The 16,674-nt window shown below is 34.3% G+C and overlaps 1 protein-coding gene across 20 annotated transcripts in view; it reads right to left on the bottom strand.

Annotated features, from left to right (window-relative positions):
* TTLL5 (tubulin tyrosine ligase like 5) overlaps positions 1-16,674 on the bottom strand; it is a 215,592-nt gene that overhangs the window by 114,483 nt on the left and 84,435 nt on the right. For 14 of the 20 annotated variants that reach the window (XM_036238716.1, XM_016122545.2, XM_016122550.2 and 11 more), the window contains 5 exons: positions 15,943-16,046; positions 13,354-13,481; positions 10,994-11,077; positions 10,011-10,412; positions 2,101-2,288 (listed from right to left, as the gene is read on the bottom strand). In XM_036238716.1, coding sequence (XP_036094609.1) covers positions 2,101-2,288; positions 10,011-10,412; positions 10,994-11,077; positions 13,354-13,481; positions 15,943-16,046 — 906 coding nt within the window. The remainder of the gene's footprint in view (positions 1-2,100; positions 2,289-10,010; positions 10,413-10,993; positions 11,078-13,353; positions 13,482-15,942; positions 16,047-16,674) is intronic. The other 6 variants (XM_036238721.1, XM_016122555.2, XM_016122556.2 and 3 more) reach the window with 3 other exon arrangements.

The raw sequence follows: 16,674 nt of genomic DNA, 5'->3' as shown, positions 1-16,674 counted from the left end.
CACCAAAGCTTGTTTAAGCCATTACAATATGTCAGTTATTTATCAGAAAAAGAATAAAAGGCAGAATTTTCCAAATTCCAAATTAAAGAATTTACTTTCTCTGACAGGAAGGGACTGAATAACATGCAATTGAGCTTTTCAATAACCAAGTTCATTTTGGTAACATTATTTACTTGTTTTCAAATCAAATTAGGAATCATTCATTATTGAAAGCCCTTTATGGCCGAAATAACAATATTTTCCAAGTATATTACAACAGACTTCATGAAGAGGTTTTTGCATACTATCATCGTGATGCTGTTCTATTTTCCCCCAACAACAAATAAGGACCCTGAGGTTGAGAGAAGTTGAGTGAATTTTCCGAAATCATACAACTGGTCAGTGAGAGAAGAAGGCAGGTCTTTAGACCTGTAATTCTACTCTTTTCCCACCACTCCTCCGTGCTTATTACATACTAAAGCACCTCCCTCAGCACTGTACCAAGCACTAACCACCTTATTAGCAAGACTCGAAAAGTTAAGACTGACATCTAATGGCAAGTTCAGATCCCTACGAAGAGGAGTGTGATGGACTTTTAACTCACTGGCGCTGAAATTCTTCTTAAATGAGAAAAAAGGACTGATGGGGGATGACTTTCCAATTAGCATAAAATCACGTTGGATTCTCATGGGATCAAGATCCTGTCATTTTGCAAGACTTGCAATCTACCAAATGACAGAAGTTAAAAATATGTAAACGCTAATATTGGCTATTTTTGACTACAATTGCAAAGAAAAAAAATTTAATGTCTTGGTACTTCTAGCTGCTTATTTATAAATTGGAAACATAGACCCAATAACCTAATGAAAAGATGTGTAGCGGATCACTGACCCTCTCTTCCTCATAGCCACTCCACATTTCAACATTCCTCCCCATTCTACCATGGTCATGATATTGCCTCATCTCATCATTCTATTACTAAAATCTAACTATCACACTCCCTTCAATTCTCAGTACTGCCCTTGTAAGATTCCTTGCTTCCTATTTCATATTAGGTCTCCTCATCTACTCCTTTCAAATCATTAGGGATTTCAAAAAGAAAATTAATTAGGGTCTCACACACTGGGTTGAGGCTAAAGTAAAGCTAAGACTCACCTTTAATTCTGGTCCTAAATTTCTAACGGAGAAATAGGGCACCACCAGGGAGCAGTATGTCGCCTACTTTTAACATGTGCTTCAAGTAATTTTCAGCTTCACTTTTTTCTAGACTTGATTATCATTAGAGTTGCCACTGCTTAAAGAATATGACACAAGAGTGATACCGCAAAATATAGCTATAGAGTTAAGTTATGATCATTTCTTTGGAGGATTTTGATGTCATTTTGCTTTAAGGAAGAGGGAAAGATATGGCTTCCACCTCCAGCTAAATACCATGGGGATAATCAGCAAGGAGGGCAAAGAGAATCCCAAAGTTCTTGAAAGTTTCATTTAACTCGGTTGTGTGGTAAGCTTGTTATTTATTATCTATCTAACTTAAAGCCCAAATCCTGGTATCTATTTCCATCCAGCCGGCCTGCTGGATGACCTCGATTATATCATTTCTTTCCACTTCAGCTTCCCCCAGCTGTAAAACAGGGAGAATGATATGTGTTGGAGAAGTGTGTACTAAAATCCTTTGTTAATCAGTACCCCTAAAACATTGAGACTGTGATGAAAGGCAGTACAGTTAAAAAAAAAAGAAAGAGAGAGAGAGAGATAATGTTATGGCCTTCTGGTAAAAACATTTATAAGACTGAAACTCACTGGAAAATTTTATCAAAGAAAAAAATTATTTTAAAAGATCCTTTAAAAGTATATTTACAGCTCAACATTCAAGTCTGTTTATCCATGAAATAAGTACATCAGAGCCAGTAGCAGACTTAACTTTGCCATGCCTATAAAAGAAACTCATTTTCTTTAAGCTGAAGAGGAATACTTTCATTCTTCAGCTTGAAACCAGCAAATACTCATTCAATACGCATCAGTCTATGGCAATTAGTAAAGACAGGGAAGGGCAGAGTACCCTGTCCTTAATCCTGTCTCGGGTCCAAAGAGCCCACTGGCACCCCAAACTGTCCATACCTGCTGGGAGAGGAGACTGATGTGAGTGGATGGGGAATACTGCCGTGCTGCCTGCTTCTCAGCTAGCCGCTGAAGTTCGGCTGTAACCATACTTTGGTTGTATCGTCTGCCGTACGATGAACCATCTTCTCCCTCCTTCTGTGTTTTGGCTACTCCTGAATGCTGCTTGTTTTGATGGCATGAACCTGCTAAAGAAGAAAAAAGTTTTCTCTCACTTAGGAAAATAGCCCTGAAAAACTCAGGATGATGATAGAGAAATCTTAACCAATGGATACTTTACCAAATTCTAGGGATCTCTGACGACATAAAGAGCAATAAACTATCACTTAATGCTATAAAAAAATAAATCCCTACTACACCCTAAAAACTCTTCCTACTGCCAAACTGCTACATACATTTATTAATGTGTTTTTGCTTACTATGAAAGCTTCATAAAGAAGAATTTTCATCTTTTGTAATGGATAATAACCAATCCTAAAATTTACTAATCGTGAACAAAAAATGTAGCCTTGAAACTCATTATAATTCTTGTTTCCTTATTAAGTGACTGTACTTCTATGGCATCCACTGTCAAATCACCCATAATCCTTCTAACAAACCTCTAATATCGGAGAGTTCCATTATTTTTTTTTGCACTGAAATTCTGGCAAAAAGAAATTATTTAATATAAAATCAAGGTTCATATTTTTTTGATGACAGTTGCACATCTTTTTGAAAAAAATAAAAAAACCCAGATGGATACAGAAACACTATAATGTTTCTTTTCTGTCTTATTAATGCTTATATAACTGTGATTGTTCTGTATATACAATTTGGTGACAATACTTAAAAACTATAACTTTTTCATGTTTATTATGTGATGCTTCCAAAATTTTATAAATGCAGTTATAAAGCATGTTATAATGAACAACTGTGAACGTATTACCCAATTCAATACTTGTCAAGTACATCACCAATTAATGTGCAGCAACCTATGCATTCCTCCCCATTTCTTATCTCCCCAATCATTCATTCCTTTCCTTTTTAAAAATACAGTTTTATTCATGTGTGTTTGTGTGTATGCATAAACAAAATACTATTAATTTTGCTTGTTTTTGAGCTCTATAAAAATAGTATCTTACTGCTGTAGTTTCCTGGAACTTGATTTTGTTACTCAATACCATACTTCCAAGATTGATCCTTTCTAAATATAATCGAAATTCATTAATTTTATATGCTGCTTGGTATTCCATTTTGCAAATACACAGCAACTTATTTTTCTATTTCTCTGCCAATGGCTATTTTGGTTAATTCAAGCTTATTACTATTATAAGCAGTGCAGCCATGAACACTCCCATACATATCTCCTGGTGAACATGTGGAAGAGCTTCTCATGTGTATATGCCTAGGAGTGGGGCTGTTAGGTCATAGGGTATGCTGAGTTTTCAATTTATATGATAATACCAAAGTAGTATTTGTCATACTTTCACAAACCAAATATGAGTTCCTACTGATCCACATCCTCTCCAACACTTAGTTTTGTCAAGCGTCTTAATTCTTTCCTGTTTAAGAGATTGTCAAATCTCACTGTAGTCTTTATTTACACTCATTGGATTAATAATGACATTGAGCATACACTATCTTTTTTCTGATATCATGGATCATTTTTCTATTGAGTTGTCTTTTTCTTATTGTACAGGAGTTTGCTTATGTTTTTACTTTTGCTTCCTATTGTACGATCTCAAAGACGGTCTCCTTTATCTTATTCTAGAAGTTAGAAGTTTTGTATCTGAAATGGATTTATGCATAGTGTGAGACAGGGATCTAATTTAACCTTTTTCCTGTAGATAGCACCATTTATTGAGAAACTCCTTCTTTTCCATTATCTGCAATGCCAGCTCTGTCATATGTCGAAGTTCCATCTATCTGTGGAATTGTTTCTTATTTTCTGTTCTGTTCTACCGGTCAGTTGGTCTGTACTCTTGCCAATACTACACTGTCATAATTTTCATATCTTTATATTAAGTCTTAATAAGGTGCTCCACCAGCTTATTTTTCTTCTTCAGTAAGTTCTCACTATTTTTGGCCTTTTGTTGTTTCATTACCATTTTAGAATAGGCTTGTCAAGTACAACATGAAAACAGCTGAGATTTTGGTTGGAACTGTACTGACAGTGGATGCCATAGACTACTGACAAGTACAGTCACAGAGATCAATTTGATGAGACTGAAACATTTATGATACTGAGTTTTCCTATCCATGCATGTAGTCTATTTATTCATTTATATAGGTTTTTTCTAATGTCTCTTAACAGTCTTACAAAATTTTATTATAAAAGTCTTTCCTGAATTTACCTTTAGATAGCTTTCAGCTTTTATACTATTGTAAATAATGTTTTTTAAGTTTTCTTGGCAATGATTGTACAACAATGTGAATGTACTTAATGCCATTGAACTGTATGTACACTTTAAAATAGTTAAAATGGTGAAGTTTATATTATGCATATTTTATCTCAATACAAAAAAGCTTCTTTCTGATTCTTTGTTGCTAATATATTTAAAAAGCTATAGATTTTTAATAACGATCTTATAGCTATCTATACTGCTAAAATAATTTCTAAAATGCATATGTAGATTATTTTCAGTTTTCTATGTAGATAACATATTATCTGCAAATAAACAAAATTTATTTCTTCCTTTTATATCCTTATTCTTTTAATTTATTTTTCTTGCCTTATGCTGGCTCTGACCTACAGTAAAACACTCAATAAAAGCATCCATTTCTTGCTCTTAATGTTAAAAAGAAGGCTTTTAACATATTCCTGTTTATACTGATACCTCTTGTAGGATTTTGGCAGATACCCTTTTCAAGTTAAGAGGATTTCCTTTTCTTCCTAGTATGTTGAGAGTTATTATCATGAGTACAGAATTTTATCAAATTCTTCTTCTGCATCTACTAAGATGATGAATATAGTTTTTCTCCTTTAATCTGTTAATGTGGCAGATGACATTTATAAATTTTCTTATATCAAACACCTCCTATATTCCTTGGGTAAATTTACTCATAGTGTCTTAGCTCTTTCATATATTGACAGGTTTGCTGGCTTATATTTTGATTATAATTTTTGCATTTATGTCCATGAGAGAAGCTGGTCTGTAATTTCCTGCTCTAACACTGTCTTTAACTGGCTTTGTTAACGAAGATTACACTATTAACACATAATGAGTTAAGGATTAATGTTTCTTTTTACATTCTCTACAAGAGTTTTAAATTTGGAATTATCTACCCCTTGAAAGACTGTTAGAACTTACCTATTAAACTATCTGAACCTCATGTTTTGTGACATTTTTAACTAGTGTATCAATTAACTTAAAACTTATAGGACTATTCAGGGTTTCCTCATCTTCTTGAGTCAATTTTACTTAAGTTATACTTTTGTAGGTATTCATCCATTTTGTGTAAGCTTTCAATTTTATTGGAGTAAAGTGGTTAATAGTATTCTATTATTTGTCACCTGTGCTATATTTGTAATTTCTGTTTACTTTTCCATTGTTTATATTATTTATCCAGTCTTCTCTTTATTCTTGATTGGTCTCATGAGAGGTTTGTCCACCTTATTAGACTTTTCAAAAAACCTTGGCTTTAATATTATTCCTACTATACTTTTGTTTCAGAATTGTGATTTTTTTGCTCTTATCTTTACTATTTCTCCTTTATTTAGATTTATGATATTGTTATTTAATAATGTCTGAAATCAGATCTTTAGCACACTAATTTTCAGCCTTCCTTCTTTTCAAATATAAATATTTAAGGCAGTAAATTTCCTTCCGAATACTGATTTTCATTGTTCTCCATACATTGGATATGCCATTGTTTTCATTACCATTGAGTTCTAATACTTTTAAATTTATTTCCATTATGATTTCTTTTTTGACTTTTTGTTACTGACATTCAATTTAATTGCAGTGTGGACAGAGACTAGGGCTGTATGATATTGATTCTTTGAAATGTCTTATTTAGTCTATAAAATAAGATTGATTTTTATAATATATCATGTGTGCTTGAGAAGGTGTTTTTTCTAAATATTGAGTATACAGTTCTATATATGATCAATAAATAAAGCTTATCATATTGTTCAAATTCTTCTTGATCTTTGGTGAATTAAAAAATCTATTTGAACCACCAGTTATAAAGTCATGTGGATATAAAGTACAGCATAGGGAATATAGTAAATACTAATGTAATAACTATGCATGGTATCAGAGAGGTACTAGATTTATCAGGGCATTCACTTCATAAGTTATATAAATGTCTAATCATTATGTTGCACGCCTAAAATATTGTATGTCAACTGTAATTAAAAAATTAAAAAAAATTTTTTTTAATCTATTCAGTCTATTAATAATTAAATAAGTATGTGAAAATCTTCCATTAGGACGGTGGATTTGTAGATTCCTCATGTAGTTGTATCTATTTTTGTTTTATACAATTGGAGGTCATTTTATTAGATGCAATTAGAACTGCTTAATCTTTCTGCTGAATCTCTTGTTTTATGTAATTACTTCGCATCTGTAAGAAAATTTAATATCTTAAAGTCTATTTTAGTATATGTTAACATAGTTACACTACCATTATTCTGGTTGCTATTTCTTTATCCTTTTACTTTCAGCCATTCTGTGTCCTTATCTTTAAGTGTGTCTCTCTGATAAACAACATGTATTTTTAAAAAATTTCTGATCTTCTTCTAACAAATTTAACTCATTAATATTTACTTGATTCTTGATATATTGAGACTTGATTTACCATCGTTTAAGTTTCCATTTTTCTGGCATTTCCTATGCTTCTTGTTTGTATGCCCCTACATTTGTGAGTATTCTTTTTCCCCCCCAATCCATTTTTCCCTTTCTCAGAGGTTTAGAATTACCATATTTTTATTGTTTTAGTTACCTTTGATATTTGATACTGTATATTTACCTTTAACAAGTCTAAAGCTGGTTACTAGGCTAACTGTGGTGATCTCTTTGTAAGGTATATAAATTTTGAATCACTATGTTGTACACTCGAAACTAATAAAATATTGTTTATTAACTATAATTAAAAATAAGAAAAAGTCTAAAGTTAAACAATAGTTTTATCTTATTCCCAAACTATTCAATGACCACAGAAAAAATTTGACTCCCATCACTTATATGCTATCATTTTTGTCTACTATATCTTTGTCGACTATATATTGTTGTCTACAATAATATATGTTTAAGTCATTCAGAATATGTTTTCTGATCACAGCTGAAATAAACTAAAGCCAATTAGAAAAAAGCAGAGAAATCAAACGATCTGAAAACTAAACAATATACTTATAAACAATCCAAGGATAAAAGAAGAAATCACAACCGAAATCAGAAAAACATTTTGAACTGACTACTTTCTTATGTTTTCTATCCCTCTCTGGGAAAAGTATAAAAAAGGAAGGTAAAAAAAAAAAAGTTTTGATGATAATACAGGGTACTGGAGACATTGACATTACTGAATTTCCCTCACATGGAAGAAAAATTTCAAATTGGAACTTTATTATCATAACTACTGATTTTAGAAGATTACATAATAAGAATAACCACCCAGAATTAATAGAGACACACATATATGCACGTATGCACATTTATGATGTATTAAAGTGAACCTCTTAATAGATATGATTCAAGCTACATATTATAATATCCATTCCATTTGAAATCAGATACTGATTAAGAAACAAATTGGCTATTTATAAAACATAACTTAGCTGTAACTCACCTTAACAATGGATATTACTAAAGCATTTAAACACTTGACTGATGTTAGGATACTCCCCAAATAATCTACAGACTAAACATAATCCCTACCAAATCCCATCTGCCTGTTTTTGCAAAAATTGACAAGCTTATCCTAAAGTTCATATGAAAATTCAAGGGATCCAAAATCACCTAAACAATATGAAAACAATGAACAAAACTGAAAGAATCACCCTTGGTGATTTCAAAACTTACTACAATGCTACAGTAATCAAGACGGTGTGGCACTGACATAAGGCCAGACCCATAGATCAGTGGAATGCAACTGGGAATCTAGAAATACACCCTTACGTTTTATGATTTAATAACTTCTGACAAGAGTGCCAAGACAATTCAAGAGGGAAATAACACTCGTTCAACAAATGGCACTGGGATGACTGAACAGCCACAGCAAGATAAACAGATAAACAAGACCCTAACACTGCACCATACAAAAATTAACTCAAAATGAATAAAAGACCCACATGTAACAGCCTAAACTATCAAACTCTTAGAGAAAAAAATATATGTAAATCTTTGTGACCTTGAGATAGGCAGTATTTTTTCAGATATGATGCCAAAAACACAAGGAAAAAAATAGGTAAATTAGACCTCATCAAAATTTAAAACTTTTGTGCTTTAAGAAAATGAAAAGACAACCAACATAACAGGAGATATTTCTAAATTATGTATCTGACAAGGGACTTGTATCCAGAATATATAAAGAACACTTATAATTCAAAAATAAAAAGACAAATATCTCAATTTAAAAATGGGCAAAGGATTTGAATAAACATTTATCCAAAGAAGGTATACAGATGACCAACAAGCACATGCAAAGATGTTCAACATCATTAGTCATAGGGAAATGCAAATGATAATCACAAACCCACCAAGACGGATAAAACAAAAAGAGAGACAATAATAAATGTTGACAAGGATATGGAAAAATTAAAACCTTCATACACTGCTATTAGTAAAATGTACAGACACTTTGGAAAATAGTTTGGAAATTCCTCCAAAACAATAGTTTAAAAGTTCCTCCAAAAAAAAAAAGAGGAACTATAAAGTTACCATATGGCCTAGCAATTCTACCCAAGAGAAATGAAAACATAGGTCCGCACAAAAGTTTGTACATGAATGTTCATAGCAGTATTATTCATAGTAGGCCAAAAGTGAAAATGACCCAACGTCCTTCAACTGACAAATGAATAAACAAAATGTGGTACATCCATCCAATGAAATACTACTCAGCCATAAAAAAGTATCAAGCACTGACACATGCTAAAACATGGATGAACCACAGAAACATTACGTACGGTAAGTAAAAGAAGCCATTCGCAAAAGACCACCAATTTAATGATTCTACTTAGGTAAAATGTCCAGAATAAGTAAATCTATATAGACAGAAAGTAGAAGAGTGGTTGCCAAGGGCTGGTGGAAGGAGAAACTGAACAGTGACTGCTAATAGATATGGGGTTTCTTTTGGGATAATGAAAATGCTCTAAAATATGACAGTGGTGTTGCACAACTCTGAATATACTAAAAACCACTGAACAGTACATGTTAAAGGGGTGAATTTTATGGTAGATGAATTAATTATATGTCAATAAAGTTGTTATTCAAAAGTGGGGAAAAAACTTGACTGATAACATGGGTCTACTTAATTTAAAATTCGATACCCCATTTCAAGAATCCTTTGGTTATTTATTCAGGTCATACTAGATTTTAAATACATTGAAAAATAAAATAATACTAATTTGTCTGATGTTAGGAATAACTGTTTGATCCAGAAGAATGCATATAACACATTCATATGTACATGATTATTTGTGATGGGAAATTTCAACTAGACTATAGGCTCCTAGTAAATAGAAACCTTATCATACTCATTTCTCTACCTCCAGCACCTAAAAGAAGTCCTGTTTTATTTTGTTTCAATGAATGAATGCTATTGGACCAAATTCTAGACTCTTCCTTAGTCACGTCAGAACAATGCAGTATGTGTCCCTTTACCTTTCAAAAGAAAAGGCAAAGGAAAGAGATGACATTCTTTTTGGGGGGGGAGGGGAAGGAGCTGGCGAGGAGCTGACATTGCAGGCTGCCTTTCATTTTCTCACTCACCTGCCTTTGCTGAAGAGGGACGAGACAGTTTCTGGCTATAGATGTGTGCAGCACTTTGGAAAGAGGAAAAGGGGCCAATGGTGTAACTGCCTGATCGACAGCGTGGCAGGCCAGCGGGGCTTGGTACGTTCTGTGTCCCAGGATGTAAGGAGGGAGGAGCACTGTCGGGGACAGTGCTCAGTAAAACTGCTGGCTGGTGAGGCAGGCTGGGGATGGCTGGAGGAATCTGAGATAAAGAAGAATGGTGGCCAGGCCCTGGTGAGAGGTCAGAGGTTGTAATAATAGATGACAAATGGGTGTTTGGAATTTTCTGCAGAAGAGTAGCAGCAGGACCAGAAAAAGAAGCAGAGGAAGAATTGGTATAGACTAATTTAGCCTCTTTTTCTGCTGAAGTGGTAAGTCCTATTAAAACAAAAACAAACAAAACAAAACAAAACAAAAAAAACATCATTTTAAGAAAAACTAACATATAACCTCTATAAAACATGAAATAAACATTTTTAAACATCAACATAATCTTATCATGAAACAGAAATCATGAGAAATATAGACTTTAATGAGTATTCATCATGAACTTAATGAATTTTGCCTATGGAGGGAGACAACCTGGCAACAGAAATTGCTTTTAGTCCTTTTGAAAAGCTGGAGTTGGGAGTACTTCCCTCAAACAGAGCAAAAGTTAAAAATTATTAGGGCATTAGGAAAAAGTTCCTCATAGTGACAGCTAACTCCTTTCCCTCTGCTTTTCACCCTTCTAGAAAAGCACTCAGAATTTCTAAATATTAAAGTGAGAAATTCCATGGAAGGAAAACAGGTTATATCAGTAGATAAGAGGAAATTCTAAGGTAAAAGAAAGAGCAAAGAAAAGGAACATCTTTGGGGTAATGTCTCATGCTCTGGAATCATTTAATATCTGATGACTTTTCTTTTCTTTTAGGGATTTATCAGAGAGCTGCAAATAGATGTAGTTTGAAGTCACTCACGAGATAATTTATCAGAGTGAATTTCTGTTGCCTGTTGCTGTTTGGGCTGCTTTATCTTCACTTCTTCCATCGTCTCAGGGTGATCTGCAATTAAAAATAAATACTGACCTTAGGTTCTCCTACCTATCAAATGCTAGGGCATCACTCTGCACATAATTTTGTTTCCAAAATATAACACACCGAGTAATCAATTTTAGGAACCTCCGCCCATCTCCCCACACTTTTCTAAGGATGGCCACGCCCACTGCCCTGTTGAGTGGGCAACCAACCAAATAATTCCCAACTATCCCCAACCCCAGCTCCAACTCACTGAACCAAGGAAAGACACTTAAAGCCAGAACAGCCATCTGTGGACTGCCAACAAGACTGGAAAAGAAAATAAGTAAGGACAGGCAGATGCCTCTGCCAAGAATTCAGACTAGGAGAACAGGGGACCAAGCCGATTGGTGGTACTCACTGAAGCAAAGAAGTCATAACATGCATGGAACAGGGCAACTACCCAAACACTGAAAGAGCAGCCCCAATATTTGTTGGCATGACACCTCAATACTACAATAGCTCTGTATCTTAAACTCCTTGGTTTTACTTGAGTAAGCTGAGTGAATTTACTTGAGATAGGTGGATCAGTATATGCAACAAAAAAAAATCACTCTAGTAAAATAAATAAATTTCTACTCTAATATAACTGTCACACATTTGTGTGCTCATGTTTAAAATGAGGTTAGACACTATCAAATGTCATAATGTGGTTTCCTTGGTTAAGGACTTCCTATTACCCCTCTAATTATTCTTGATAGGTGTAGACAGGTATAGATCTTCTTATGTGAAGACAGTCTTTCACACACAAATACCAGAATGTCTAAGGACCTATCTGTAGAAACAGGTACTGCCAGTACATGCTGTTAGGGCTTCCCCATTACTGCCAGGGTAGAAGTTATACTCTGAATGCCAATCTAAGCCCTCCCGTGCTAGGTTAGCCTACTTTCTCTACCCTAACCTCATCATAAGAACTCCTTAGCCTCTCTTCCCTAACATGTTCACCAATCTTCTTTATGTTTACTCACCGAGCTTCAACCACTAGACAATAAATGTTATAAAGTCAAGGACTGTGACAGTCCAGGTCACTGTATACTTAGAAACTATCACAATACCTGATAGTAAAAATATGTAGATGAATGAATGAACAGATGAATAAACAAGCTTTAGAACCTAGGTTAAGACAGCTCAAAGAAGAGGGCTGGACTCAGAAGGGCTTCTAGTAATACAATAATTCAATTATATAGTGATCTAATAAACGGGCTTTTGTGGACTAGCCTCTGAACCTAGATAGTTTTTAAAACATTAACACTGTTTCTTTGGGAAAACTCACTTATATTTTAAATGACCAATTCTTCTGACCATTTCCACATTAGACTATGGTAGCCTTAAGAGCAGGGAAAAAGTCTCCATCTTTAAATCTAGTGCTTCGCTCACTGACCAAATCAGTTTATTGATTACATGTCTTACATTTCCATCTAGATTTTAAATGAATCTTACATTTAAAGCACAGAGCTTTGTTTATAACAGAGTATCACTGCTATATTTTGACCATATGACATGAGCTAGATAATCTGGTCCATATCAGTTCCAAAATCCCCAATCATGGAGTTCCCCAGCAGTGGTAACTTTTAGAAATGCATGGAAACATTCTGGGTTATCACAATAACCTTGGGACTGAAGGAGGCTAATGTCATTTAGGGAATGGGACTAAGGATATTAGATTAGACATCCCGCCAGGAAGGGAACAGTCCCATACAACAAAGAATTCTCCTACTCTAGACGCCAATAGTGATGAGCTACAAGAAGCAAAAACTTAAAGTGAGAAATCATTAGGAGAGGCAGAAAAACAAGGTTACGAGCATAAGCTTTGAATCAGGTAAAGCTTCAAATTCCTCCCCTAATGCACTGTGAAAGGCACCTGTGAGCATGCTACTCGGTCTCTTTCAGCTTCTGTTTTCTTATCTGTAATAAAGTTTTATAACAGCATCTACTCCATATGGTTTTTGGAAGTAAAAAAAATAAGATCATGTCCAGCAGATAGTAATATGGGTGCTCACTAAACGTTAAATATTATCAGCCTGTCTTGAAAAGCTCTCTGTTGTTAATTCTCACAAAAAAAACAAACAAATAAACAAAAAACTGACTATGTCCCTCTTCTGCTTTCAAAAATGTAATGCCTCTTCATTCCTCACCCCCACACTACAAGATTTCACCACTTTGGAGTGCATGAGTGCTCAGGCAGCACGTTATTCTTGGCGCCCCTCTGTATATCTCATTTTTTCACTTGTTCTTACTTTTCGTTAATAAACTAACGTACTTACCACCCTTTGCCCCGCTATCAGAATAACTGTTGCTGTTTTTAGAACTTCTTGAGTGAGTCCCCAGGAAGACACTTGCAGACTTGTTTTTTTGGGTATAAAAAGTCAACACCTCCTCTAGTTCGGCTTCACTGAAATGAGGAGAGAAAGTATGGTCAGAACAGGAAGCTGTTCTGGAAAAACTTTCCACCACATTTTATTATGGAAATGGAGTAAGCTGGAGAAGGGGAAAATGAAAAGCACAAGCTGAAAACTCCCTATTAATAGACGGTTAAATACAAAATAAGTAAAGCAATCTAAAAATTTAAAGCACAGAAAGGCTTTATTCATTCCACAGTGAATTTTCCAAATCTGCACTGTCCAATATGGCAGCCACTAGGTACATGTGACTATTTAAATGAATTAAAATTAAATAAATTTTAAGATTCTTTTCCTCAGTTACATTAGCCACATTTCAAGAATTCAGTAGCTACAACACAGAAAGTTCTATTGGACAGCCATGTTCACGGTCAGGGGTCAACAAACTACAGACCGTAGGCTGAATGTGACCAGCAGCCTGTTTTCGTAGGACTAAAAATGGTTTTATATTTTTAAAGAATATGTTATAAAGACTATATGTAGCTCAATAAGTCTGAAATATTTATAATCTGGCCCTTTACAGTTTATCCATCCCATTTCTAGATAATTAAAGTATTCAGTAGAGGAGCCACTTGTCATTTTAATTGTCTATGTCACCAATAAGAAGACCCACCAGTGTAACCATGGAAGAATTCCCAACCATCTATATAATGCAGTAAACTAAAATAGTTTCCAGGTCACTTGAAACATTAAAAATATGTGCACGTTATGAACATCCACAAAATGGAAAGTGTAAGGGAAAAGATGATGGCCTATAGGATTCTTCTAGTACACATATTGTGCATGGATTTTGTAACATTTATAGCAGCCTCTCAATGGCTCTGCATTTTTTTCCTGGAGCCTAGCTATGTCCCCAATAAGTGGACTTCAAATAAGCAGAATATTCCTCCTTTATTACAAAGAACCGATACCTTGTCTTCAGCATACACTGTAATGGCAACCTAGGTAATCGTGTCTATGAATCTCAGAGTGAACCTCAACATCTCCAAAGTAGCAAAGTGACACTGGATAAGGACCTCAGGTAACTACCGAAGACCAAAGGCTGAGGCTACAAACAGGTGACTGCCTCTGCCCATCAGTGTTTTATTTGGCCCTTCATAGAATACTGAAAGGGAAAAGTTAAGGTTGGTCAAAATACAAGCTGCTTTCTACCTTCTGGCTTATCCTCTACCCACTTCATAATTTATGTTTTCCTGCCTGATTCCTGCAGGTGTTGGAATTTACTAACCCTGACAAACGGATCCATGTACCATCCAATGTGCTTTATCTTCAAGTCCCTATCCAAGTTAATACTACACATAATTCATCTTTAGTGTCAAGTTAGACCTGGTAGGGTAATACACATCACTTTTTAAAGACTTTTTATTATTATTATTATTATTATTATTATTATTATTATTTTAAGGATTTTAAAAATTCCTAGAAATTAATCTTTCTATTTTAAAAGTAGAGCCATTTTCTGAAAATAATCTAGTTTTCTACTTTTATAATGTTAATATAAAAAACTTTCTTGCTTTGTTTCTATACCTGCTTTATCAATTATATTACTCAAGACCCAAGAATGTCAATAAAATAACACTGCACAATAATGAACTCATAAAAGATAATGTTATTTGTTTACTGTGTATTTACACACATGATACTGAGGCTATGGTTAGGCTGATACAAGGTATTAAACACAGATCATACTATATTGGTGACTGATAAACCACCACCCGATTTAACTTTACAAATCAACAGAGTTGATTTTTCTACTTTTCTCCTCACTGTGACTTTGATGGTTGAAGACTAATTAATGGGGTTATACAGATGTTTTACCCTTTATTTTTGTAGTTTTGTACAAATCTGTTTAGGAAAAGGCTTTCTGGTACAAGTCTTACATAATTTAAAATTAAATACCTTTGTTACCTCTTCCTTCGGAAATACACTATAAATGGACAAAATGGCCTGCTGATTTGTATCAAGATAGAGAGCTGAATGCTGATTTTTTTAATCCCTAAAGACTAACCCCAAGCACGAAGGACTTACTCTATTTTATATAAATTAGGTGTAACCCTCACAGTGCTGAGAAATTGCCAATTCCTCACACCACTCAACGCAGGCAAAATTTGGTCATCTCCATCATTAGGTCAGGGATAAATTCAGATCCAGTAAACACTAGAAGCCTCTACAACTTTCCGAGGGGCTCTCTTAGCACTTTGAGTGGTGTGCACTTTGAAGGCTGTCTAGAAATACAGCCCAGATACCCAGCAGCAGTATTCTGATAACTAGAACCATGACAGCAGCAACATAATTAGCTAAGATATGAAGAGCCCAAGCCTATGAAATACTTGTTTTCTTTCTAAGAGTGATTTACACACATCCATATGTTAGAAATAAGGGAATACTGGGAATTCAATGGGGTAGTACAGAAGATAGACTAGATAGATTTTATTAACCAAAAATGTCTTCTACCTTGCTCGTCTGATGAATTCTTGAAAGTTTTCCGTATTCACCCCATCTTCCTCTTCTTCCTCAAGCTTCTTCTTCGATTTCTTTTCAGCCATTTGTTCTGTTTCCTACCCAGTCCCCAACCCCCACAGAAAAACAACAAGATCAAACTGACTCCCAATAAATGCACACTTCATCATCTGGTTTCACAGCCTTGGGTTTATCTGCCTTTACAGTAAAGACATTAAATTCCTCCATGTACTTTTGCCACCTATAAATTTGTATTGCTTTTTGCCATTATTTCATGAAACAGTGTGGAAATTCAAATAAAAGTTACATAATAAATGTAAAATTTTATCATGTTTTTACTTTCTACCCACATAACCCACTGAGAAGAGAGCTTTTCATAGTGGCTTAGTAATGTGTGTGGTCACTTGCAGCTTTCACAGCATGACAGCAGAGACGCTGCGTTTTGTTACAGTTACGGAGAGAAAAGGCAGGTCTTTAAAGATACTCCTAGGTCAGCATCCAAAGTGAATAAATTCTTCACTTATACAATAAATACCAAAATTCTCAACAGGTTTGGGATAAATTGTGGCTATGGATTCAGTTGTGTTAATACTCTACTAACCATTTTACACATCTTCTAAAAATCCATTTACATTTCTAGGCTTCAGTTTTCCCTTTTGCAAAATGACCATCCATTTCATAACCAAAAATAAAATAAAATAAAATAAAATAAAATAAAATAAAATA

This window comes from Rousettus aegyptiacus, unplaced genomic scaffold (genome assembly GCF_014176215.1).
Source record: "Rousettus aegyptiacus isolate mRouAeg1 unplaced genomic scaffold, mRouAeg1.p scaffold_m13_p_3, whole genome shotgun sequence".
NCBI lineage: Eukaryota > Metazoa > Chordata > Mammalia > Chiroptera > Pteropodidae > Rousettus > Rousettus aegyptiacus.
This window is presented reverse-complemented; position numbering and strand designations above follow the sequence as displayed.